The sequence below is a fragment of the Podarcis bocagei genome, assembly GCF_964188305.1.
Source record: "Podarcis bocagei genome assembly, chromosome: 8".
Taxonomy (NCBI): Eukaryota; Metazoa; Chordata; class Lepidosauria; order Squamata; family Lacertidae; genus Podarcis; species Podarcis bocagei.
The window spans coordinates 17,173,883-17,200,940 of NC_138133.1; the positions used below are offsets into that span (position 1 = coordinate 17,173,883).

At 42.8% G+C, this 27,058-nt stretch overlaps 1 protein-coding gene across 4 annotated transcripts in view; it reads right to left on the reverse strand.

Moving 5' to 3' along the window:
• CDH12 (cadherin 12) overlaps positions 1–27,058 on the reverse strand; it is a 689,773-nt gene that overhangs the window by 46,683 nt on the left and 616,032 nt on the right. For all 4 annotated transcript variants that reach the window (XM_081206312.1, XM_081206313.1, XM_081206315.1 and 1 more), the window contains 2 exons: positions 22,684–22,851; positions 1,064–1,251 (listed from right to left, as the gene is read on the reverse strand). In XM_081206312.1, the coding sequence (XP_081062438.1) occupies positions 1,064–1,251; positions 22,684–22,851 (356 nt within the window). The remainder of the gene's footprint in view (positions 1–1,063; positions 1,252–22,683; positions 22,852–27,058) is intronic.

Sequence of the window (27,058 nt, forward strand, 5' to 3'; positions counted from 1 at the left end):
AAAATAGGGCTGAGGATGGGGATGTGAGGGGGCGGGGGAAGGAATCCAGTTCCATACTTATTTTAATGTGTATGCACATAATTTACAAATCCAAACATAATGTACGATAACACAGTTATCCCTCAAACCTTACACTTTGCTGAATTTTGTAATGCAGTTATTCAGGCAAATAAAATGCACGTATTAGTGTAAAGCCTGCATTCAGATGCATATTTGAGTGAAAATAACATTAGAATACATTATGCTAGGGGAAATTGGTTTTTAAAAAGAAAAATAATGTGTATATCAGGAGAACCACACACTAAAATGCTGACAAATTTTCACAAGGACTTAAAAAACAACAACAACCCACAAGCTAATGCAGAATTTTAGAGACCTGTATACAGTGGATGCTCGGGTTGCGAACGTGATCCATGCAGGATACACGTTCGTAACCCACAGTATTTGCAACCCACGGCTGCGCATGCACGGGTTGCGATTCAGCACTTCTGTGCATGCGCAACCGCTGAAAGGAAGTAACCCGTTCCGGTACTTCCGGGTTTCGGCAGTCCGTAACCCAAAAAAACGCAACCTGAAGCGGCTGTAACCCAAGGTATGACTTTATTGGGAAAATGGCAAAGGGAGAGTAACAAAAAATGACCAATTTATCCATCACCAGCTGAGGATAAAAATGGACTTCTGGTTAACAAGAAATCTAAACTGATCTCTCTTGCCTAATACACTTGACAGAATGGTTTACAATGGACACCACGTTGCTGCTCTCTTCTACTGATGGTTTTTGTTTCCCTTTTGGGTTAGGTGCTATGAAGGGAGGCAGTTCTTCACCTAAACATCTGGAAGATGTAAGTCTGATTTCAACCTATTTAACTGTGGGAAGTAATTTTGAGGTTAACCACTATCTACCTGTCATGTATCTCCAAGGGGAGAGGGGTTATTGGATTGTTGTTTGTATTTTGATTATATATTTTGAGGTTTTATATTTTGATTTTGTTCTGTGAACCGCCCTGAGGCCTCCGGGTATAGGGCAGTATGTAAATTCAATAAATAATAATAAAAGAAATACCTTTTTCAGCTTGATGACCCCTTCTTGGGTGTTCTCATCTGTGCCGATGTCAAACAAGTTCCCTCCATCTCCCGGAACAATAGTATATTCAATTTCTGCATTTTTCCCAGAGTCAGGATCAACCGCTCTGATTCTTCCAATGGCTGAACCAATGAGAGATGTTTCAGGTACTTTCAGGTGGAAGATACCTATGGAAAATTGATAATCAGTTATTCAGCTGAAATCTTGGCAAATTACAGATACAGTGGTACCTCGGGTTACATACGCTTCAGGTTACAGACTCCACTAACCCTGAAATAATGCTTCAGGTTAAGAACTTTGCTTCAGGATGAGAACAGAAATTGTGCTCCGGAGGCGTGGCAGCAGCAGGAGGTCCCATTAGCTAAAGTGGTGCTTCAGGTTAAGAACAGTTTCAGGTTAAGAACGGACTTCCAGAACAAATTAAGTACTTAACCCAAGGTACTACTGTACTTGTAATGCATGCTGCTACTATTAATATACGTAAAAAGGTAAAGGTAAAGGACTCCTGGATGGCTAAGTCCAGTCAAAGGTGACTATGGGATTGCAGCGCTCATGTTGCTTTCAGGCTGAGGGAGCTGGTGTTTGTCCACAGACAGCTTTCTGGGTCATGTGACCAGCATGACTAAACTGCTTCTGGCACAACAGAACACTGTGACGGAAATCAGAGTGCACAGAAATGCCTTTTACCTTCATGCCACAGTGGTACCTATTTATCTACTTACACTGGCATGCTTTCGAACTGCTAGGTTGGCAGGAGCTGGGACAGAGCAACGGGAGCTCACACCATCTCAGGGATTCAAACCACCGACCTTCTGATCAGCAAGCTCAAGAGGCTCAGAGATTTAGACCACAGTGCCACCTGCGTCCCTACCATTAATATAGCACATTAGGACACTATACAATCCCTATCATAATAGCCACGCCAAAACTATTTTTTCCTTCCAATTCTGATTTTAAAGGTGCAACACAAATTTAATAAATAAATACATTAAATATAAACCGGGGGGGGGGGATGGGCATTGGAGAGTTTTAGATTTGCAGCCATGTTCTGGTTGTCTTGTTTTGGGCAAGCATCAACCATGAAACATCCCAAGCCGTTAAATGCTATTCCCATTACATCAGCCATTCAGGTAATATCTCTTGAATCATGAAGAGCAAATGTGGTTCAACACAGCTTTTGACAAAGTTGCATCACGTCAAGTTTGCCTAACACCAAAATGGATTATGCTGAAATATCACCAGCGTGTCGATAGCTCTGTATCTCTTTGCTATTCTGCAGGGTCCCAATGCCTATTTTGGTCATAGGCCCTTCAGTATCCAGAGATAACCCTAAAACCAGAGGCACTTTATTTTTACACTGGGGGCTGCACTTACAATAGTGTAGCAGCAAACAGGTGTCTGCAAAAAGTTGGTGTGCATACACCACAGTGTCTTTCTCACCAAAGCATTTCACATTGTTTTCTACACAGCACATTCATTAGACATAACTAAAACAACTGGACTGGAATAAAGCCATTTTGCTGCTAGAAATTCTCACTGCCCGAGTCTGTTGCAAGAATTTTAACAGCTTCATAATTTTGACAGAATGGCTCCCACTGCTACAAGGCACTCGTATTCTACTGAGGAAGAAGAATGTCCTCAACATTTTCCTTAATCATTTCAGAGGAAGCTATAATTTTAACGTTTCATCAAAAACAGAAGTCAGGGATTTTGTGCTAATCAATTTTAGTGAAGTCATTTCCCACCCCCACCCCCTTTTGTACTTCAAGAGAGGTTCTTGACGCAAGCAGGGGAGAGGGATGCTTCCTGTGAGCTTGGTTTCTCTAGAAATTAATCATGCTGGAATGAGGGTTTCCCGGTTTGTTAGGCCTGTTGGCCTGATTCCATTCATACCAAGGCTAAGTAAATATATTCAATTCAGAAAGTTCAGCTCTCTTGACTAATATTGTTTTTACCCATCCTTCACCCTAAGGCCAGGATGGGTTACAACAATTAAAATACAGTATTAGCATTGGAACACAGTATCATACAATATTAAAAAACAGTTTTAAACTACTTGAAATTACAGAAATAAGGTGGGTCTTAAAAAGATACATCTCTAGTGTCAATAAATCAGGGAAAGAGGTGCGTCTGATTTTGCCATGTCCACGTATGGTATAAAAGCACATGGCCTAAAACCTTGCTACAGCTATAAACTACTTATAGAAGAGCATTTCAAATTGGAGCGTACATGCAAACAAACAAATAGGAAAACCTATGTCTGGACAGTGCTTGGATGGGAGAGAAACTACATAGAAACCCATTTAATTCAATGGGTGAAAAGTAGGATACTATAAAACAGGAGTGGCTACCTTTTTCCCCAGCCCAAGGTTTGTACAGATGCAGACACACAGGGCAGGGAAACAGGCAGAAACACAAATATTCAGGCAGGCAATTTGACACATACATGAACAGAGTGACACAGAGCCGCACACACAGATACACGCATTCTGCTTTTCTGTAGACTGTGAGGGAATGGGAAAATAGTAGGAGGGAAGCCATCTCTTTCCTTCATTCCTGTTTCCTGACCTCAAACCAGAGGCAGAAAATGTCATTTTTCAGAGGCAAGAAATGGCACTACCAACTTGGAGACTGAATTCATTTTTAACACTCAAAAGCACCTAAAACGGTTCAAAAGGGCTACATAGAGTAGTGCAGATGGGAAGCCATCAGAAAACAGGTTTATGATTATATTATTATAATATAGACCCTTCAAGTATCCCTATTTTTCAGTCCCAGATTTACAGAAGCCATCCCAGTTTCTGATTTGATCCCGCTTTTCCTTAGGACATCCCTATTTTCATTGGAGAAATGTTGGAGGGTATGTCATTGTAGGTTTCAATAGCAAATCTAGCCCTCTAGATTTCTTTTACTTTTTCATAAATCAAATGTGTATAGCTTCTGACTAGGTCCACCAACCATGCCATCTGGCCTGCCAACCACTTGACAGCACTCCCGTTTTTGAAATCCCAGGTAGGGAACAGTAACAAGAAATTTGTCAAGGTCAGTGTACATGGCTGGTGGGTTGGGCTGGGCTTGATTGAACAGATATTGCACAAGACATTGTTAAATTTGTGTATTTGAGAAGGGCTTTGGTGCCTTATTTTTCGTGGTCTAGGTCAGCATAAAACAATGGGTGAATTTCTAATGCTGGTTGTCCCTTTTCTTCACTTACAAAGTTGCAAAAACATCCCAGTCAATGAGGAGCTTGTTTTCTGTTTTAAGAAATATGGCTGGCTCTACAATGAAGGGAATATGTGAGTCAAGGCAGTTGTATATTACTTATTTCAAATTGTTTAGGCTGCAGTGTTTTATTTACAGCAACTTGGCATTCTGTTGCATTTCCAGAAATTCAGCAGCAATAAAAGCCAGGGTCATTTGGATTAATCTGAAACTCTGAAGGATTCTTCAGCTCCTGCCAAACTCAGATTTTCAATGATGTACTGTGTAATTAGGCTGCCACCATCCTTCAGTAATGGTACCTCAGTAACATATGGAACATCTTAATGGCTCTTACCTTGGCAGCATGCTGTTAAGGGAAGTAATGAAAACAAACAATGCATGTTTTCACTCAACTGAAGGGTAAAATGTTAAATCCACTTTGCTATTTCCCTTTGACTAAAAATGGGGCAGGGGGGGATGTAAGAAGAGAACAAATTAAAAAGCATGCAGCTGCCTTTCAAAGCATGTGTTCATCTTCCTTTGTTCAAATTTATTGTCAATTCAGTCTCTCTGGTTGGAGCTACACTGACCTGTTTAATGTTCATAATAGAACAATATTAGACATGTTGTACTGAAACCTCGCAGGGCATACTTGTTAATTAAAATGTTTTTTTTACCTTGGTCCCCCTCACCCACATCAAATGTAAGCAATACCCAGCCACACCTTTTCCCCAAATACTGTTTCTTTCCCTGCTGGTTGCTGGTTGCTCTGGTGTCACATTTTAATCTTCCCTCCCTCCTTCTGTGTCCTTTGAACACCGTCCCTTGAATACCATTGTGGGCGTGGGGAGAGAAATTTAGTTTTGTCTGCATTCTCTGCCCTGCTGAATTCTGCAAGGGGCAGCACTGGGACTAAGCAGAAGTAAAGGTAAAGGAACCCCTGACCATGAGGTCCAGTTGTGACCGACTCTGGGGTTGCGGCGCTCATCTCGCTTTATTGGCTGAGGGAGCCGGCATACAGCTTCCGGGTCGTGTAGCCAGCATGACTAAGCCGCTTCTGGCGAACCAGAGCAGCACACAGAAACTCCATTTACCTTCCCGCCGGAGCGGTACCTATTTATCTACTTGCACTTTGACGTGCTTTCGAACTTCTAGGTTGGCAGGAGCAGGGACCGAGCAACAGGAGCTCACCCTGTCACGGGGATTCGAACCACTGACCTTCTGATCAGCAAGTCCTAGGCTCTGTGGTTTAACCCACAGCGCCACCCACGTCCCATTAAAAAAAAAAACCTATAGAGGAACGTATAAGCAATGTTTCACCGATATAGCAGCATAAAAAGATTAAAAAATAAGTGATAAAAAAACAAGGTAATAATGCATTATGAACATAAAAAGTAGGATGCCAGGTGTCCATCTACATTATCAAAACTATTCCTTAACCCTTCCTTAGCATTAAAAACCATGAGTGTAGATCCACCCTCTGTCTTACATTATTAGCTTTGGTGACCAAGGGGATTCAGTACATGACACCCTATGGAACTGTATACAGTTGCTGGGAATCATAAAAGGGGAGAATGCTGTTGTACTCCAGTTCTGATAGATGGATCTTTGGCCTGATCCATCAGGGCTTTGTTTTTATGGAAGCAGTTTGTGTGATCAAAACTGGTGTACTGAGAATCCAGACTAGTTGGCACAAGGTAAAGAGACCATGTGACTTTATCATATTCACTGTGTTTACAATTCAAACCACATTTATAAATCACATTTTGATCCACCCCAGAAATGTAGACACCTCCTGTGAAATGTTAATGAAGTGTTTTCCCAATTATTTTCTTATAATAATGGATGTTTCACCTGAGGAAGAATCTTTAATTTTCTTCAGCTGTTGCCCCAGGGAAAATTCAGTGGCAATTCTAATTTTCCACAAAGTATCTCAAGGGTTTAGGATTCATCTTATACTTTCCCCTCATAGCAACTCTGCAAGGTAATTTCAACTTAGAGATACTGAAATTCAAGAATGCTCAACACACTTCATGGCTGAGGCAGGATTCTGAGCTCCAGTAAAGGTAAAGGTAAAGGTAAAGGTAAAGGTAAAGGGACACCTGACCATTAGGTCCAGTCATGGCGAACTCTGGGGTTGTGGCGCTCATCTCGCTTTATTGGCCAAGGGTCATGTGGCGAACCAGAGCAGTGCACGGAAACGCCGTTTACCTTCCCACCGGAGCAATACCTATTTACTACTTGCACTTTGACGTGCTTTCGAACTGCTAGGTTGGCAGGAGCAGGGACCGAGCAACGGGAGCTCATCCCGTCATGGGGATTTGAACCACCAACCTTCCGATTGGCAAGGCCTAGGCTCTGTGGTTTAACCCACGTCCCTCTGAGCTCCAGTACACTACCCTAATTCTCAGCAAGCTTTGCAATGGCACCAAAAAATTTAGGCCATGTGGTGATCTGGTTATGCGATGATATTATCCTACAGTGGCTTCACCATGTGGCGAACTGTGTGTGGATTTATTGCAGAGATGGGGAACCTGAAGCCCTTCAGATGCGGATGGAGTGCAATTCTCATCATCCCTGACCACTCAGGTGGAGTTTACCCAACACTGTTCTATTCACTATACGTTCTCCTCTGCATTTCACCATCAAAAATGTCCCATGGTAAGAATGTTACAATACCATGAGACCTTGGTTCTCTATGAACCATATGTTATATGCAAATAACAACCTGGTAAGCTGAACAGCACCCAACAACCACTTGTTGGTGGATTTCCAGGTGTTTGGCAACCTCCCACCCACCCACTTTTCATCCATTTCCTTTTTGCAGTGCTAAACATGGAACAACATACATGGCTGTGCTCAGCTCTGTGTGCAGACCTGATCTGGATACAACAAATGTAACAGGACCATCCGCAACAGGAAAGAGAAAGCTGAAGCAATGAGAAAGACCAAAAGGACAAAGTATAAAATGAGAGCAGATCACTGGTGATGTTATAATCACAGAGGAATCGTAATGAAAGCCCTCTAAGCTGAATTTCACCTGCATATTCTTCCAATGAAACGAGCAATATGAACGGAACATGAGGCTACTGTGAAGCAAATCAATTTTGTTTGTCCTTGACATTTTAAAACTGCGTGGTTCTTGAGGAGGGCCACTGTTTTGAGAACAGAAAGCTTTAAAGGCAGGGCAGAGAAACAGGAGTCCCCCTCCTGCCAGCAGTATGTCATGTTACCAACAAGCCCTGCTCATAATCCTCAGAAGTATGTGACAGAAAGAAAGGAAGTAATTGTTCTTTCAGAAGTCTCTGTATGCGAACGAGGATGAATTGCTGTTTTTCTCGGATTCTGATTTTTTCAATCTTAAATTTAGTGTGTCATATTTCTGCATCAATATGCATTTCTTTCAATATTCACATTTTATGCAGTTTTGCCCAATATACACATTTTTGCAACATTTTTCCTCATATGATACATTTTGTATGTTATTTTCTTCAATATAGGTATTCTTATGCACATTTCCCCCGGTGCTTTTTTGTACTTTTTTTTTTTTGCAAAAACTGGAGAAATGATAATTTCTAAGGATACCTGCATTTCGTTATGCATACTGTTACAAGCACATCATATTAGAACTGAACTTCATCCTTTACCCTAGTGTGAACTAAGAAGAAGTGAGGATGCCTGAAGACAAATGAGCTGGCAGTTGTTTCTTTCCTTCCTAATTCCTAAGAACAATTAGCTGCTAAGAAGATAGAAAATAAGCAGAGATTCACAGTGGAGGAGTAGGCCCCTACAATTCCCTCCAGCATTATCTGTCTGCATCCCTGGGAGCTTCCAAGATCTCAACAGTTAAAGTCTGATTTACACCTGTCTGCTTTTGTTATGATAAATGCAAGGTGTTGCACAGCTGTAAGACAGTCCCCTGTATCACAAAACATACATATACATATACATATACATATACATATACATATATACATATAAGAATGGGGAGATCACTCTGGCTAGTGTCTCTCTTGCATGCTTTCATCCATAAGTCTATTTCTTCCCATTTCCAAACTGATCAGTGAGAGATTATGACATATTGGAAATTCTGCACATTGACCACAGAATGTATACAATTCAGTCAAAATATGCCCATTCCCCAAGACCTGTTGAAGATGATGCATGTTTACTGGGAAATGTTCAAAATTCCTTCTTCAAGGGCAGATTACAGATAACAATGGTCTGTTGTTATGCACATTAACTGCTCATCTTGTATTCCCCTTAATATATATGCACACATAGAGGTGCACACACACAACTGCTTTGGCTAATTTTCTCTCTAAGGCAAACCTACCACGCCCAAAGCACTGTGGTTTGCACGTTACTGACAAACCCCTGATTTTTGCAAGCTCAGAGAGGCAAGAAAAACGGGAGGCTTGCCAACTTACTTGTGGACCCATCATAGTGGACTGTTTGGAATGGAAGGAAACAATTTGCCCAGGGCTGCTCTAAGCTTTGCTCAACTGCAGTCATGCACTTTTGTTAAGGTTTCACTTTTGATGCATCAGCTAACAATGAAACTGCGGAGAAGTTTTAGAAGGGAGCTGGGTATGTATTCACGCATGAGATAAGTCAGAAGAATTTGCTCCTTGGTTCTACCAAAGAAAAGCAATGGGAACAGCATAATCTGCAAAGTTTGGATTTGCGGCTGCGGTCACATAGGTAAGGGTCAATTCGAGAACATTGGAAAGGGCAAGCTGAATCCAAATGTCACACACGCTTGATTTCCTTAAAGGAAACACATTGTAATTTACACATGCACAAATTGCCTTTTGCTTAGCCGAAGTTACCCAAATGGCAACAGTGACTGGGGGAAAATGTCAAATTTCATTAAGTTCACTGCTTTACTTTTTGCCTCTCCTGTGGATCATCTAATGTTTGTGTGGCAACAGATTTCTAATAGAGTAGGGAATTTATAACAACATGTGCAACGCAATCTGTGCACAGCGTGGTACATCTGGGGTGATCAATGCACAAAGACTCATCATTTAGGGGCTAATGACCATGAGACAGACAAACAGCCTGATACGTGCTCAGTGGTGGAGAAAGGCTGGGCGGCGCACTCCGGGTACCATCTCTGAAAGGGTGACAAAATCCCCCCTGGGCAGATTGCCGCCACACTGATAGGGATGTGATGGGACACACGACACCCATAGGGATGCGACGGCGTGGGGCCTTAGCCGCCCTACAGCTGGGGGGGGAGGCAGCGGGCGGACAGTGGGTGGGATAGGCAGTCACGGGTGCCACACGCATCACATCCCTAGGGGAAGCTGCACACGTCGCGTCCCTATGGGTGGGGCGCCCCACCCCAGGTGCCCAAGAGGCTTTCTCGGCCGCTGTACGTGCTACAATGTGACTTATTCAAAAGTTGTATAAAACAAAGCAGTGGGGGGTGCTAAATCAGAGAAACGGCAAGTGTCTGGTGCTGATTCCTTCCTCAGGCCTTTTATTTTGCTGTGCTTATAGAATGTCAACACAACCAAGCTTATTCATTTGTAATAACAACATGAGTCAGGTTTTGCATTTTCGACCAGCGCTGACTTACATCTTATGTACGTTATTTCATACAGAACTCCACTGCTGCAATTATGAATCACAAAATTGTAGAGTTGGAAGGGACCCCAAGGGTCATATAGTCTAAACGCTCCCCTCTCCCCCCCCCCCCCGCAAGGCAGGAATCTCAGCTAATGCATCCATGACAGATGGTTATCCAACCTCTGCTTAAAAACCTTCAAGGAAGGATAACACTAGGCAACAATTTTTTACTTTTTGAATGTTGTCTGGATTTCTACAACTGATTTAGGGTATTTTTGCACTGCTGAATCAGGAAATGGCATCTGTTTCTCTCCATCAGGTCAGGTTTACTGTAAACTGAATGGTGGGCATTGATAAAGGTAAGAACACGTAAATTGCATGTTGCTTCATCATTTTTCAAACTTCGGGGCTTGAACTTCCATTTCTTGGAACTCCTGGAATGCTCAGCGGCAGGGAGGTCTCTCTTCAGAGACCAACAGTAGTCAGCCATCATGACTGCGTCCCAGCAACCCTGATACCTGGTCTCCATCTCTTTCATGTCCTGATGGACTCTCTCCCCCTGCTCGTCACTCATTGAACCCACGTTCTCAGGAAACCGGTCCATATGTGAAAATAGGTAGTGCATCTTGACGCTCATGTTGCAGCCCAGGTTTCTGAAAGCAGTCAGCATGTTGTTGACAAGTTCTGCATAGTTTCTGGTCTTATTGTTGCCAAGAAAGTTCTTCACTACCAGAACAAATGCCTTCCACGCTTCCAGTTCCACTTCATTCATTGAGTTTCCGAACTCTGGATCTCTGATGAGCTGATGGATCTGAGGACCGTCAAAAATGCCAGCTTTCAACTTCTCCCTGGTCAATCCTGGAAAAGCCTGGCACAAGTAAGTGAAGCAGTCACCATCCTTGTCCAGAGCCTTGGTGAACTGCTTGATTAAGCTGAGCTTGATGTGCAGCGGTGGGAAGAGTATTCTGTTTCTGTCCACCAGAGGGTCGTTGATGACGTTCCTTTCTTTGCAAGGCACCAATTCCTCCCGCACAGGCCAGTCCTTCTTCGTGTAATGCTGAGCACGGTTCCTACTATCCCACATGCACAGAAAACATGGGTACTTGGTGAAGCCAGACTGTTGTCCCAACAAAAAGTTCACCATCTTCAGGTCAACACAAATAAACCACTTATGCTGATCATAACCAATTTTCTCCAGCACATACTTCACCGCTTCATAGATCTCCTTCAGTGTACTCGAGTGAGCCAGGGGTATAGAGGCAAACTGGTTGCCGTTGTGTAGCAGAACACATTTCAGTGATCACTTGCTGCTGTCAGTGAACAGTCTCCAATCTTTGGGTTCATACTGTGGCACTCCAAGCTTGAGCAGAAGCTGCGCAATATCTGCACAGTACACCAAGTCCTTCTCTTCCGAGAAAAAACAGAGGTACTCTTGATGCCTGTTGCGGAAGAAGCTGATGCGAGCACTGTCAGAGAGGAGGTTTTTTTCCCTTCAATCTGGATGCCAACAGTTCGGCAGAGTCCTTTGACAAGCTGAGGTCACGAACTAGATCATTCAACTCCTTTTGGGAAAATGGATGTGGAGCATCATCTTCAGGAACCACTTCTTCTTTTTCATGTCCTTCAACACTGGAGGCATCTTCATCACTAATGTCAGGAAGTTCTCTGAAGATAGGCACTGGAATTTCATCACAATGAGCTACAGGACGACGTGCTGATTGAAGATCAGGATTAACTTAGTTTTGATCCCCCAACTTTATGCTTTGCCGCACCAATTTATGGAAGATTTCGAGGTTTTATGACTTCAGACTGATCCCTTTTCGACATAATCACCCAGAACTATCGGACCTGAATACTTCATTAAAATAATCATTTCCAATCAAAACAATTATTCGACATGACATTTTACCCCCACCAACTTCTTCTAAAATGCTCCACACAAGCATACATGTGAACAAAAATGTAAAAAAAATGACATGTGGCCATAGCTCGAAAACTTGACCTGATTGAGCAAAACCAATGTGATTTTTGGATTCAGCGCATCAGATTCATCCTAAATCAACTGAAAAAACGCAGACAACAAATTTGTTGTTGACCAGTGTAATCCACAACCTCTCGAGGAAGACTGTTTTACTGTCAAACAGCTCTTACTGTCAATAAGTCCCATCCCCCTGATGTTTAGTTGGAATCTCCTTTCTTGCAACTTGAAGTCATTGGTTTGAGTCCCACCCTCCAGAGCAGGAGAAAACAAACTTTCTCCCTCTTCCACCTGACTGCTCTTGAGATATTTGAATATGCCTATCATATCTCCTCTCAGTCTACTCTTTTCCAGGCTAAACATAATCAGCTCCTTCAACTGTTCCTCATAAGGTTTGGTTTCCAGACCCTTGATGATCTTGGTTGCCCTCTTCTGAACACGTTCCAGGCTGTCCACATCCTTCTCAAATTGTGGTGCCCAAAATTGGACACAGTATTCTAGTTGTGGTCTGACCGAGATAGAATAGAGCACGACTATTACTTCACCTGGGACCCGGGTGGCGCTGTGGGTTAAACCACTGAGCCTAGGGCTTGCTGATCAGAAGGTCAGCGGTTCAAATCCCCGCGATGGGGTGAGCTCCCATTGCTCGGTCCCTGCTCCTGCCAACCTAGCAGTTTGAAAGCACGTCAAAGTGCAAGTAGATAAATAGGTACCGCTCCGGTGGGAAGGTAAACGGCGTTTCTGTGTGCTGCTCTGGTTCGCCAGAAGCAGCTTAGTCATGCTGGCCACATGACCTGGAAGCTGTACGTTGGCTCCCTCGACCAATAAAGCAAGATGACGCCACAACCCCAGAGTCGGTCACGACTGGACCTAATGGTCAGGGGTCCCTTTACCTTTACCTTTATTACTTCCCTGGATCTGGACACTATACTTCTGTTGATGCAGCCTAGAAAACATTAGCTTTATTTTGCTGCTGCTGCAAACAAAAAGAGAATAATGCACAGTCCAACTACAGTGGTACCTCGGGTTAAGTACTTAATTCGTTCTGGAGGTCCGTACTTAACTTGAAACTGTTCTTAACCTAAATCACGACTTTAGCTAATGGGGCGTCCTGCTGCTGCCGCGCCGCCAGAGCACAATTTCTGTTCTCATCCTGAAGCAAAGCTCTTAACCTGAAGCACTATTTCTGGGTTAGCGGAGTCTGTAACCTGAAGCGTATGTAACCCGAGGTACCACTGTACTGTTGAAAAGACAAATACACCTGCTACTGGTTAAACTGTGTCAGGTTCTAGGATAATGGTTTTCTGACTAGGAGCCCAAGAGTTCCTCAGTAGCTTACCAAGAGCTGCTTAATAAATAGAACAGCAACAGTAGACAAGCTTCTGTGAAGGATAACTGGTCCACCACTACCAATGATTGACAGATCTGTCTATTTTAGGTCCATAGGTGAAGAGTAGGAGTGGCAGTAGCTGTGGCATCATCCACAAATTCTGGCAATCTGCCTGGCACAGGAGGGGACAGGCTGGGAACCAAGCAATGAAGGAAGAAGATGGGAGATGTGGACATGCTTGAACTGTGGGAGAGTAAAACATCTATCCCAAGGCACACCAAGACAGAGGCTGGCACTGTGTGTGTTATTGCTGACATGCTCCTGTCTCTTGCTCTTAACAGTGCCCTATCACAAGCCCCAAATCCACTGTTTCTTTGGCTGAAAGTCAAGCAATATTATCTGGTGGAAGTTGATGCAAAAAGAGTTCCCTCAGGGAAGAAGGTTTGAAAACCATATCTGAACACAGTGTGGAAAAAAAGTTCTGGGCTTTCTATACTGCATGTTCCACTTCACTGAGCTCCTTTAGTAGGAAGGGTTGCCTAGAAATTTAATAAACAGCTGCAGCAGCAATGAAAGAAGAAACTGACTTTAATGTATGAGCAGATTCTTACATGAAGACCACCAAACTTTAAATGAGCTGTGCAAGAATAGGACTTTTTTTTAAAAAAAGCCTTTATGTTTTCGTGGGCTTCTGGAAGGCAAAAGTCTGTGTATCTTTTTAATAATATCATAAACCATCCTGTTCTCCATTTATTTTCCTTTTATGCAAACAATTTCAAACCACTCACTTACACGACATGATATCAGGGCAAACCATAAAATCTTTATTGATTTGGAAATCATTTTTTGGAAAAAACCATTCTTTACCTGAATTGCTAGCTATTTCCAGTATAAAAGAAAGGTGAATTATGGGTGTTCTATTATTTCAACCAAGAAAAGCTCTCTCTACTATGATTTGCTAGGTTAAGATGGACTATGATTTGCTAGAGCTAGAATGGGGAAAATGCAGTTAATTAATGTTCCTAGTGATTGTTTTCTTCTTTGTGATCTTTGTCTCTCAGTGGTATATTTACCTTTGTGTGTGTTAGTGGGTCTTTGAATCCAAATATTCCTATGACATATATTGCATTGCATAAAAGACATTATACAGCTAAATGCTTTCATTTTCTCTCTTTCAACACAAAGAAATAAGGTGATGAAGAAGTTATGGAACAAAAATACTGCAAAACATGAATTAACTTCTTCACTTAATTTGCATGATTCCACAATGCATCATTTATCTCAGTTAATTATACATCTTCCGTTGTTTAAATGTGTTAGTAAATCTTTCTCCTCCTGAAGAAGATGAATTAAAACTGCTATAAATAAGCTGTAGCAGCTCTAGAGTTGATCACAGTACATTTTACAACAGTGGCGTCTATTTTTTGCAGATGTAAAGAAATTTCCAACCCTTCTAATTGATCACAGAATGCCGCCTCATCCCAACTATCAAATGGTGGATTTATTTCTGACCTTGTCAGATTCAGCTGTGCGGAGATGGATAACTTGTGGCCATCCAGTTGCTTCTGAACTAGAGCTCTCATCATCCCTGAACATTACCCATGCTGGCTGAGGCTTAGGGGAGCTGAAGTCTAATGATATCTGCAGAGCCACAGGTCTCCACCCCTGTACTAATGCCTTGTTAGATGCCATGTGTTTAAAAAACAACAAGTGAGATAGATGAATGACTTGGCTAGTTCTCATTCCAAATCTAGAAGCATCTCTGGAAATTTTATTTTTATTTATTTTAATAGTTACCGTATTTTTCGCCCTATAGGGCGCACCGGCCCATAGGGTGCACCTAGTTTTTTGGGGAAAATAAAGAAAAAAAGCCCGAGCTTTCCCCGACCCCAGCCCCCAGAACAAGCTGCTCTCCGCAAGCCTTGGGAGCCCGGTGGGAACTCCTGCCGGGCTCCCAAGGCTTGCGGAGAGCTGCCCGAAGCCCGGGGTGTGCTCTGCTGCGCTCCCCGGGTTTCGGGCTGCAGGCTGCTGTCCGCAAGCCTTGGGAGCCCGGCGGGAACTCCCGCCGGGCTCCCAAGGCTTCTGGATAGCTTCTTGAAGCCTGGAGAGCGAGAGGGGTCGGTGCGCACCGACCCCTCTCGCTCTCCAGGCTTCAGCGAAAGCCTGCATTCGCCGCATAGGATGCACACACATTCCCCTTCATTTTTGGAGAGGGAAAAGTGCGTCCTATAGGGCAAAAAATACGGTACTTGAATTTAATGAATTCATTTATTTATTCATCTGCAATTATATTTTAGGAACTAACTATGCAGATTTAATCCATATATTGCAACCATTCTGCACTATAAGAAACTTCTAACATAGGGGTCAGCAAGGTTTATCTTGCCTGGGCCAAATCGGCCCAGTGGAGATCCCTCCATGAGTCGGATCGCGCATGCGCAGATGCAATTTTTAGCGCCGTTGAAGTGAGTCCCTGTGCTGCGCTGCGCCGGTTTAGCGCAATGTGCGAGTGGGCAACTCAGTTCGGGGGCAGCTCCTGGGCCAGTCAAATGACGCCTGCGGGCCAGTTCCGGCCCATGGGTCTTAGGTTGTGGACCCCTGTTCTAACAGTTTCAAGCTCCTAATGATGGGGGAGAGGGAATCTCAATACTTAACTATTCTTCCGTTAGGCACTAAATTGCATCCTGGGCATGCCAAAATAAGAGATGGCATAGAATTTCATCTGGTCTACATTTTTAACTAAACTCACCTAACTCACATCTCCCAGACTAGAGGAGGAATCCTATGTGTAAGAAGCTGGCATAAAGCAAGCTGGTACGCAAGCAACTGGCATAAAGTTATACCAGTTCCAATCAGCAGTGATGCTGTTGCCACCACTCTGCCTAAGTTTGGCAGAGGGAAAACAAGCCTTTGAAATAATGTTATGCACCAGGTTGCAAGTCACACAATGAAAGTGAATGGGATTTGTTGTTGTTGTTTAGTCGTTTAGTCGTGTCTGACTCTTCGTGACCCCATGGACCAGAGCACACCAGGCACTTCTGTCTTCCACTGCCTCCCGCAGTTTGGTCAAACTCATGCTGGTAGCTTTGAGAACACTGTCTAACCATCTCGTCCTCTGTCGTCCCCTTCTCCTTGTGCCCTCCATCTTTCCCAGCATCAGGGTCTTTTCCAGGGAGTCTTCTCTTCTCATGAGGTGGTGAAGTAGCCTCATGAAGTAGCCTCATGAGGAGCCTCAGCTTCAGGATCTGTCCTTCCATTGAGCACTCAGGGCTGATTTCCTTAAGAATGAATCAGTTTGATCTTTTTGCAGTTCATGGGACTCTCAAGAGTCTCCTCTTAAGAGTCCCTCTTAAGTTCCTGCTTTCTGGTGCTGACATACCATTCCCACAGAAGGCTACTTTTTTGGTACTTACGTCCAGGATTGGCCCGCTCATGAAGTGGGGTGATGCAGCTGCCATGAGTGAATGATGCCCAAGAGGGTGGCAGGGAACCTCTGCCCTCCCATATGTTGTTGGACTCCATTCTCCCATTCTCTGGCCAGTGGTGGGGCATTGTAGGTGTTTGTAGTCCAGCAACATTTGGAGAGTTGCAGGCTCTCCATCACTGCTCTAAGCCCTAAGCCAAAGGCTACCTTCTCAGTATTTGGAGAGGGAGTAAGGAAGAGTCTGGAAGTAGTCTACAGTGTCGCCATCATGATTAAAGTGCAACGGGCTTTAGCATCCAAAATGGCTTATGATGTAGCTTCTTAAAAAGCTGCATCAGCCTGTCTGATTATTAAGATCATCTTCTGAGCCTTTCTCTGAGTTTCACTAACCATTAGAGGTAAGTTAGATGGAGATGGGGCAGCATCTATTGATTGGTGGATTGATTTGGTTGAATTTCTTACCCTTTATCATAAGACTGGATTACAACAACATGAAGTGCAGCATTGAAATCAGTTAAAAAAAACCATTCACAATCAGAAGAATAGGGTGAATCCTAATATATGTGTCTCTCAGCTATCAAAGACCTGGGTGAATAGGTGCATCTTCAGTCTTTGGCAATGCTGTTCACCCCCATTTACTAATGAACACCTGGCCAAACGTAATTTGATTTGGTTATATAGGTTGACTCTGATGAGTTAATTTGTTTTGCAGATCCTATTTATCTACTCTTCTTCCTGGTATGCTAAGAAAACCTATATAATGTTAAAAAACCAGAAGCCTTCTTATTAGGAATTACAGGTACCGAGATACCTAAGGGACCAGAAAAGACTGTTAATGTACGTGACAACACCCGCATGGATGCTACTAGCCCAGAGATGAAAGGAAGAAACAATTATCAGAGATCGCAAAGAAAGGAATATACGATAACAACAAGAAGATGAAGAAAGTAATAAAGGACTATCTGGATTGAACTGGTTAGGATTATTTAATTAAAGCAGCAATATAAGTGATGTTTGGACTCGTCCGGAGTTTGATGTATGGGTACCCCAACAAAATTTAAAATGCAGCTGTATAATTTGGAACTAATGTGATTTGGATAATGTGATGTGATTGGCCTGTTAATAAAAATTATTTTTTTAAAAAAAGAGAGAGAGAGAGAGGAAAGGAAACAACCCCGATTAGAGAAGAATGGCAAACCAAGTTGATGGACTATGCCGAAATGGTAAAATTAACTGGGAAGCTCAGAAATCAAGAAGACAAGAACTTTCAAAAATAATGGGAAAAGTTTGTGACTTACTTATGAGACCACTGCAAGCAAGTTAAAACATTGGCAGGATTTTAACCACACTTGTAAAGTAACAGAAAGTACGGATAAATTAGAAGGATAAAAATTTGGATAAATATTGATATACAGTTGTAGATATTATCAGGGAAGTGATGGCGGGAGTCAGGAGATTCAGAGTAATCTCAGTATTCAGACTTTGAATTGTTGTTTGTAATTTCTATTATTTAAATATCAAAATTTAAAAAGTATTTAAAAAGCAAAACCTATGTAATGATGCACCTTTTTGGGCAGGGAATTCCACAGGCAATGTCCTCTCCTAGACTGCCTCTACCAAGTATCCAAGGGTGGCCCCCAATCTTAACATCCAAGGGATGTAAGGAAGGCTTTGGCACCCTGTCTTTCAAACCCCTTCTCTAAAGTGGCTCACCACTTTGAAGATAATTGAAGATACGCATTTTATATCTATTACTTTCTATGTTTCACTGGATCTGAATCTGCTCCCCTGTTGGTTGTGATACTTTATTGCTGACGTTGTAGTTTTAACTTATTGTTTTAACTTATGTAAGCCACAAGGGTGTGATAACCATAATAAAATAAAAATAAAATGAGAAAATGAATGGAATGATTTCATATGCAGCTATTTAAACTGCATAACAGTTGGATGCAAGGCAGAAATCACACAGGTGCTTGGAGCGTAAGTGACTTCCTTGTGGGGGGGAAATGAACTGAGTCACCACTTAATTGTAGCACATAGTGGTAATACTACAAGCTAATATAAATAGATTGATATTCCTTCCTTCCCTCACCCTTTATTATTATTCTAACCACCACCTCCTGTTATGACTCCTTCCCATGAGGCATGCCAAAACAACTTAAAATACAACATCTATAAAACAGTTAACATATATAAAAATAGTTAAAACAATTGCATATATAAAAACTATTTTTAATGGTTATAAACAGAGATTATTTTCAATTAGTGCAACACGCCTGATAAGTTTCGTCTGTCTTATAAAACTCTTTATAGCTTTCCTTGAAATTCCATGGAAGTTTCACTGGCAGAGAAACCTTCATTTTCAATTCCACTGGAGGTGATACTCTGTGGCGACTCAACATTTCTCCTTTCCCCAGAGAGAAAGTTTTTAAACTAGAGCTCTCTCTGATGTGGTGAGATTTCATTTGTTTCATCTGGGCTCTCGGTTGTACAATTTGTTCCCCAGATGAATGAAATGGAAGCGGTACAACTTCCATGTGTGGGCTGTTGTTACATCAAAAATGTAACATGAGAACCAACTCTGCTTGACCAAAGACAGTAGGAGAAAAATCCTCAACTGCTGGAACTCTGAGGGTGAAATCTTAGGGAATGGGAAGCTCCATAGTATGAGGGAGGGGAAAGTGGAAGAAAAATTGAAATTGACTGGAGGGGGGAATAAATCTCATTCAGCTCCAAAACTGACTAGGTGGTGCAGCTGTTCAAACAAGCCCACCCCATAGGGGAGTGCACAGGGGGGCAGGGTTTTGAACCATCGTATTTGCTTCTGATACCAGGTCCCTCCCCACTTCAGACAACTTTGGATATAACCAAGTTCACCTTGAGTCTAAAGCAGAACCTTGCTTTAGAAATTCAGTGCAAATACACAAGGTTGTTGCCAGTGTCAGAAATACTCCTGGTAGACCCATTGAAATTAACAGAAATGATTAGACTATGTCCATTCATTTAAATGCTTCTGCTCCGAGTGCAGTTTACTTAGGTTACAACACACAACTTTTGCTTTAAAAGGTAAAGGGGACCGCTGACCATTAGGTCCAGTCGTGACCGACTCTGGGGTTGCGGAGCTCACCTCGCTTTATTGGCCGAGGAAGCCGGTGTACGGCTTCCGGGTCATGTGGCCAGCATGACTAAGCCGCTTCTGGCGAGCCAGAGCAGTGCACGGAAATGCCGTTTACCTTCCCGCCAGAGCGGTACCTATTTATCTACTTGCACTTTGACATGCTTTCGTACTGCTAGGTTGGCAGGAGCAGGGACTGAGCAACGGGAGCTCACCCCGTCGTGGGGATTCAAACTGCTGACCTTCTGATCGGCAAGTCCTAGGCTCTGTGGTTTAACCCACAGCGCCACCTGTGTCCCTTAACTTTTGCTTTAGGGAGTGAAAATAATAATGGATTTGCCTTGCACCTCTAATTTCACAACAGGCCAAAAGCCAGACCCAAGTGCTACACAAGACACACCCCTTCATCACACACACACCCCTTCACGACAGTGCTGCTCTATCCCTAGGAAAGGTTGTGGAAAGAAAAGAAGGAAGAGGTATATACGAAGTCACAGTGAGGTTGTAGGAACCTACAGGAGATGGGATGCCCAGTATTCAGACCTGAAGATGCTCCTAAAGATGTCATCACTGATGATGTCATACACTGGCCTAGATCTAAGAATGGCTCATGCTCATGTTCCAAACTGCTGAAGTGACAAGCACTTGTCCCCTTTGAACACCAACTTGCTTTTCAGCAGGGGGGGCCACCGCAAAGGAAAACATTCAGAAATTCAGAATGATTTGGGCCAATCTCTTAACTGGCCATACAAGAAAATACCTGAAGAAACCAGAGATGAGATTAATTTGGAATCTACTGGGAAAAGCAAGCAATAAATTATATTCATGCCCCTTTCAGTATGAAAAATATACGACATACTAGAGAATATAAACCCCCCAGCCCAGTAAGTCCTGGTGTAGGCAAAATTTGTCTCTGTCTGCAGAACTATTCTAGTTCAGCTGCAGCTGTAGCAGTTTCTTATGTGGGATCAATTTTATGGGTGAAAACACCTAAAGTTACCCTACTTCCCACTAAAGTGTCTCTTCTGATTAAACCCTCCACAGTTCAGCAAAGCATTCCATGACATGATTGCCGTAGCTCATGCAAATTTTCTCGTTCAATATTACTTCCTTGCCCCAGTCTGCATCTCACAATTTCTCTCTCGTGTACTCTCCTCTATTCCCACAAAGGCTGACAGCTATTATTTGGCTTTTGTGACATTCTATGCGATAGAGGTGAAAGGTTTTCAACTTGAGCTGCGTGCGGAAGGGGAGCCGGGGTAGAAGTGTTGGTTTTTCCGAGGGCAAATGCATTGCCAAGGAGGAAACCGCTCTATATTCACGGCCACAGAGCTACAAGATTAGTTCCCTGGAAGTGTAAAGAAAGAACCCCATGACATCTCTGCTGAACAAAATAAAAATAAAATAGAGAACGAGTGTTTGACATGTGTGTTTGCTAGCACTCTTTTCCCTTTGCACTTGGAAATGCCCAAGTCTATTAAGCCACAGCATCTATTACAAAGCAATATTCAGGGCCTGCTTTAAGCAATAGCAGGAACAGTCAAAAGCACTGCTGGAGAGAAGACTATAAGAAACCAGGCATCTGGGAAAATGCAGACCTCTGCCTGAATTCTTTGGAGAGGTCAGATGTTGCACATAACAGTTTGAAAATCAGGTGTATTGCGGAGAAGCGGGGTAACGGTTGGAAATGTGTTGGGGGGGGAGAGAGAGATACACCCAGAAAATGTTGATTACTTTGGTGTTTCAGAAATACAAGGTGATTCATAACGAAGTATACAGTTTCCAGATGCTGTAAAACAGTAACAGGCAACGACACGGACCACAACTGTGAACCGTGAGGTAGATGTACTCATAAAGTTTGTGTTCCACTACTGAGGGAAGTGACGTAGGTGATAGCATGCGTATCACGTAGCTAGTCAGGCAAAATGGCTACGTCTGCAGTGGAGAAGGCATGTTTTGTTCTTGAACTGAGCAGAATGGAATCTGTAACTGTTGTGCAACAGCGTTTTTGATTGCGATTCGGAAAACAACCTCCAAGCAGAAAATGTATTTGTGACTGTTTCTAAAAAAAACTTTAAACATTCCCCTACAATTCTGTTACAGGTAACATAAGATATATTACATTCTTTTTTTTTATAGTGCGTTGAAACTGTATACTTCATTAGGAATCACCCTAAAGGTAAAGGTAAAGGGACCCCTGACCGTTCGGTCCAGTCGCGGACGACTCTGGGGTTGCGGTACTCATCTCACTTTACTGGCCGAGGGAGCCGGTGTACAGCTTCTGGGTTATGTGGCAAGCATGACTAAGCTGCTTCTGGCAAACCAGAGCAGTGCACGGAAACGCTGTTTACCTTCCCGCCAGAGCCTGTTTATCAACTTGCACTTTGATGTGCTTTCAAACTGCTAGGTTGGTAGAAGCAGGGACCGAACAACGGGAGCTCACCCCATCGTGGGGATTCGAACCACTGACCTTCTGATTGGCAAGCCCTAGGCTCTGTGCTTTAACCCACAGCACCACCTGTGTCCCTATGAATCACCCTGTATGTGCTTAATTATAAGCAGATTTAAGGAATCTCCAGTAAGCATTTCAGAGCCAATCTAGAAACAGTTTCACTCACCACAGATCTGAGATTAGCTTCCTTCCCCAGCTGTTTCATTTAACAAGACTTGCAGAACCTGGTACCTTCTGAATGTTTTGGGCTCCCATCAGCTCTGGCCAGTGTGGTCAATGATCAAGTGATGGCCCTGACTCATACAATGTTGCAACAGATAATGCATTGGGGCAGGGGCAAGTGGGGGATACAATGTCTAGACCAGCTCTCTGCTGGCAAAAAATTGTCTTAATGTCGTGCTATAAATTGACCCATGTGGAACCATGCTCCCATAGCACAAGTCACTTCGAACATTCATCAGAGTGATATAGTAAACACAACCATTTTCATCTAGAATGTTACTCATAGGCGATAGAACTTACTCTTGGGAAATCTGGGCGGATTGTCATTGACATCAGTAAGAGTGATGTTCACCGTAGTAGTTCCAGCCAATCCTCCAAGCTGGCCTCCCATGTCCTTGGCCTGAATGAGAACCTGATATTGCTCTTTGACTTCTCTGTCCATGTTTGGCAAGGCTGTTCGTATGACACCTTTTAAAAGAAACAAAATGAAGTTTCTCTGTGAGGTAGCAGAACATTAACGAGACAGAATACTTTACCCACGGCATCAAATTCATAGCATTGTTTGGCACTGAACAGTGTCCACAGAAAATGAACATTAATTGGATGCATACCACTCTTATGCTAGTAGACTATAAAACAGAAGCTTTAAAAAAACTATTTAAATTGGGGAACACACACCATTGGATCTTGTTTGTTTGTTTGTTTGTTTGTTTGGCAATAATCAGAGGTACTTTTTGAGGGAGGGTAGATAGATAGATAATTTATTACGGTCAGACACCAGCTTATAAAACACACTTAGGGGTATAATCCCAGAAGGAAAACAAACATTTAAAACAATGTACAACAATAAATTTAAAATTTATAAATGCGATAAGTGTATAGACACTTAAAGCTTTAAGATAAGCTACCGCAGAGAGATGACCCACAGTCACCCATGGAACTGAATTTGGGGATTTTCTTAACGAACTAGTTTGGGTCGGGGGATGGTCTGTGCCTACAGATCTGTACACAGAATCTGGCGACCATCTGGGTCATCTTATGTTCTTTGCCTAACAGGAAAAGGTCAAATTTTTGCTTTTCCAGGAGGTCAGCGAGCCTCACTAGCAGGGGATCAATGGTCTCACTACGTGCCTCTTCATAAAAGGGACATCTAAAGAGCAAGTGCTCTGGGTTTCCTATCTCCCCCAATGAACAGGCACAAAGTCTCCGAGCAGATGGGACTTTTTTAAAGGATCCTTCCAGGACCAGCGAGGGCAGAGCCGAGCTTCTGGCAAGTGTAAAAGCCCTTCTTGCATTTTTGGATACTAGAAAGAAGAAATATGCTGCTGGTACTGCTATATCTCTCTCAATTTCTCCAATTTTGAGGGAGGGTATATAGAAAAGGTAGGGAACCTGTGCAAAACTTGGCTCCTCAGCACTCCCCACACATGACATCAAGTATGGGGCAAGTAAGAGGGGTTGAAAGGAACCAGTGGAAGCTGAAAGTGGGCTCCTGAATGTTCCTTTTGCTGCAGCATAGCACACTCTCAACCACACATCAGCTGATGCATGGTAGCGGCATGTCATGCTGAAAGAGGAGAAAGCTGTTTCCTCCGCTACCCCATTTGTCTGCCCAACAAAATCTCTTTGCCCCTTTCCACCATAATTTGAGCTCAGCCTACAACTAAGTTAGCCTGGAAAGATAATGCCTGGTGAATTCATTCAATACATACACCAAACCAGTGTTTCCCAAACTTGGGGGTCTCCAGCTGTTTCTGGACTACAACTCCCATCATCCCTAGCTAGCAGGACCTGTGGTCAGGGTGATGGGAATTGTAGTCCCAAAACAGCAGGAGGCCCAATTTGGGAAACACTGCACTAAACAAAAGCAAAATAAATAAATAAAACATCAGATCTTCATTATTAGGTGCCAGACAAAAACATTCCTTATTAAACAGGCTTTGATTGATCCTATGTCCTTTTTAAAATGTGGCTCTTTTTTTGGGGGGGGTGTTATTGGGATGATGTTTTTATTTTGATTATATTTATTGTGTTTTTCTATGTTGATCTTTTATGTGAACCGCCTTGAGACCTCCCGATATAGGGTGGTATATAAATTCAATAAATAATAATAAAAATTAGCTTTTAGAACAGACGATGTCTCTGTTAAGGAGCAACTACCTGTATAAATCCCATGTGCACCAGTAGTAGCCTCTGTTTCAGCATAGGCAGCTAAGACTGATGAGCTCCCATCCAGACTTTATTATATGCCATACGCCCAATAATGGATGAGAGACTTCTGCCTTCATCATTCCAGCTTGACAAAACCCCTCTCAACAGCCCCAAATGACAGGACACCCCAGAGGTTTCTGAATCCGTTTCATTTGCACTGGAAGAGGCACCTGCCAGGTGTGAAGTTGCATCTTTTGTGATGCTTTGGATCTGAGCAGAATTGCTTCCTGTGGAGAGTTGCAGAAGCTGCCAAGTCAGTGTCTTGTTGGAGGCTGGTACAGGCAAGGGTGCATGCTTTGCTGGGTGGCACAGAGTGAGGGAGAAGCTCTTTGGGATCATAGTATGGGGGCTACAGCCCAAAATTTAATAAATAATCAGCCTTCTCAAACATATGAAGAAACCAAGGGAAATGCTCTGAACTTGCCTGATCTAGTGATCTAGTATAGAACCGTGACTATATTTATTCATGCACTGTATCAAAAATATCATCAAGTAGTTTTAAATCTAGCCAAAGTCTTCCTAATGAGCAATTGTCTGTCATCTCACTACAGATGTACTCAATCAAGCAATGAATTTCCCCCTTGGGTTGATATCCAAAGGCTTGTTCCAATTTTTATTATGTAATAGAACTCGATCTTCAGTTTTTTGTTTTGTTTTTGTTTTAAATCAATGATAATAATAGTCATGTCTGAAAGAGCTCATGAGCAATATTCTCTTCCTTCTCTCATTTTTTTACAAATTAAAAGTCTTAGTTAAAATGAGAAACAGTCTCTTCAAAAGCAGGTGTTCATGAGCTGTGCCATAAGCACTTAACCAGAGCAAACAATTATGTGCAGCTTACCCCCAAGAAAAAGAGAAAATATTTCATTATTTGCCTGCACCTTGCCAAACGACATAAGGGATCTATACCACGGCTCTGTCTATAGATCTTGCATTTTCTTGACTGCAGTAAAAATCTGATCTGTGACATTAAAAAAAACACAGACTCATAGGCAGGGAATGGAGAACTAGGGATGATGGTATTTTGTACAAAAACGGAGGCCTAATATTTGGTCAGGGGAAGCAAAATATTTAGTTCTAATCCATTTGCAAGGAAAAAAATCTTATCATGTAGCCCAGGTATGGCCAAACTTGCCCCCCCCCCAGATATTTTGGGACTACAACTCCCATCATTCCTAGCTAACAGGACCAGTGGTTAAGGATGATGGGACTTGTAGTCCCAAAACATCTGGAGAGCCAAGTTTGGCCATGCCTGATGTAGCCCTAGACATATCACTCCTTTACTCAGAGTAGACCCATTGCAATTAACAACCATGACTAATGTAGGGCCATTAATTCCAATTAGTCTACTCTGAGTATGAGTTAGTGGAATACAAACCATACTGCTGATCATCTGTACACGCAAAATAATTAAATCTAATTGCTCTGATCCATGGGATCATGAAGAGTCGGACACGACTAAACAACTAAACAACAACAAATCACTATGAAGGCATGAGTGGCATTATTGCATGTGATCTGACAGCCTCTATCAAGCCTTTTAGAGGTCAGGAATCACAATGCAGTACACATTTGAAAAGGTTATCATCTAGGGATCCCTGTTTCCATTATATGCACATGGCCAGCTTCTTGGAACTAACTATCAATGTATAAAATCATGATTCTTCAAAAGCAGGTGGTGGAATCTGAAGCTGCACCCCAATACTACAGAAGTGTGAATGTTTTAAAGGACCAACTCTCTAGAGAAAGGGCGAGTATTTCTCCCTTCTGTGGCCTCCCACCTGCTGTCCCCCTGGATTCTTGGGCAAGCACAGAAGAACGGAGAAGTACCTGACTTGTATTGGGAATACAGGGGAAAGCCACCCATGAGATTTTGGATTCCAGCTAGGGTTCTGAAGGCTTATGGCCAGTAAAAACCTCTGCTTCCATAGCAGGAACCTTCTCAAGTTCCTTAGCAGCTCTGGGCTCAACCAGTTCATTTACCTCTGTCTGTGAGCTTGAGGGAGAGGAGAAGCTTATATAAAGAAGTGGAAAGGAAAGCGATCAGTCCCAATGGGGAGCAGTGGAGAAAGACAAATCACTGCTAAAGCTGCCTAGACCCCCAGAAGGATAATGGCTTTTCGATAGGGTATTGTGGTTTAAGGAGAAGTGGACTGAACAAGCTCCCATGCTTTGAGACCACTCATATCCAATGACCATGGCATTTTTTCCCCCCAATGTGAAAATCCCCAGCTTCTGAGTGAAAATAATTAATGAAGGTGGCACTGAGAACAAAAGCAGAAAGAAGCAGAGCAGGGGATCCTGGGGAAATCTTTGTTGTCATCATTCATCTCATCCAGAAACTTTATATAACACACGTATAGCCTGGATTTTAACACCTCTGTATTGTCAGCGAGATCTAATTAAAAGAAGAACATTAAAGGAAGCGATTTTTATCCCCTAGAGCCTGAGGAAGGGGGGAAAA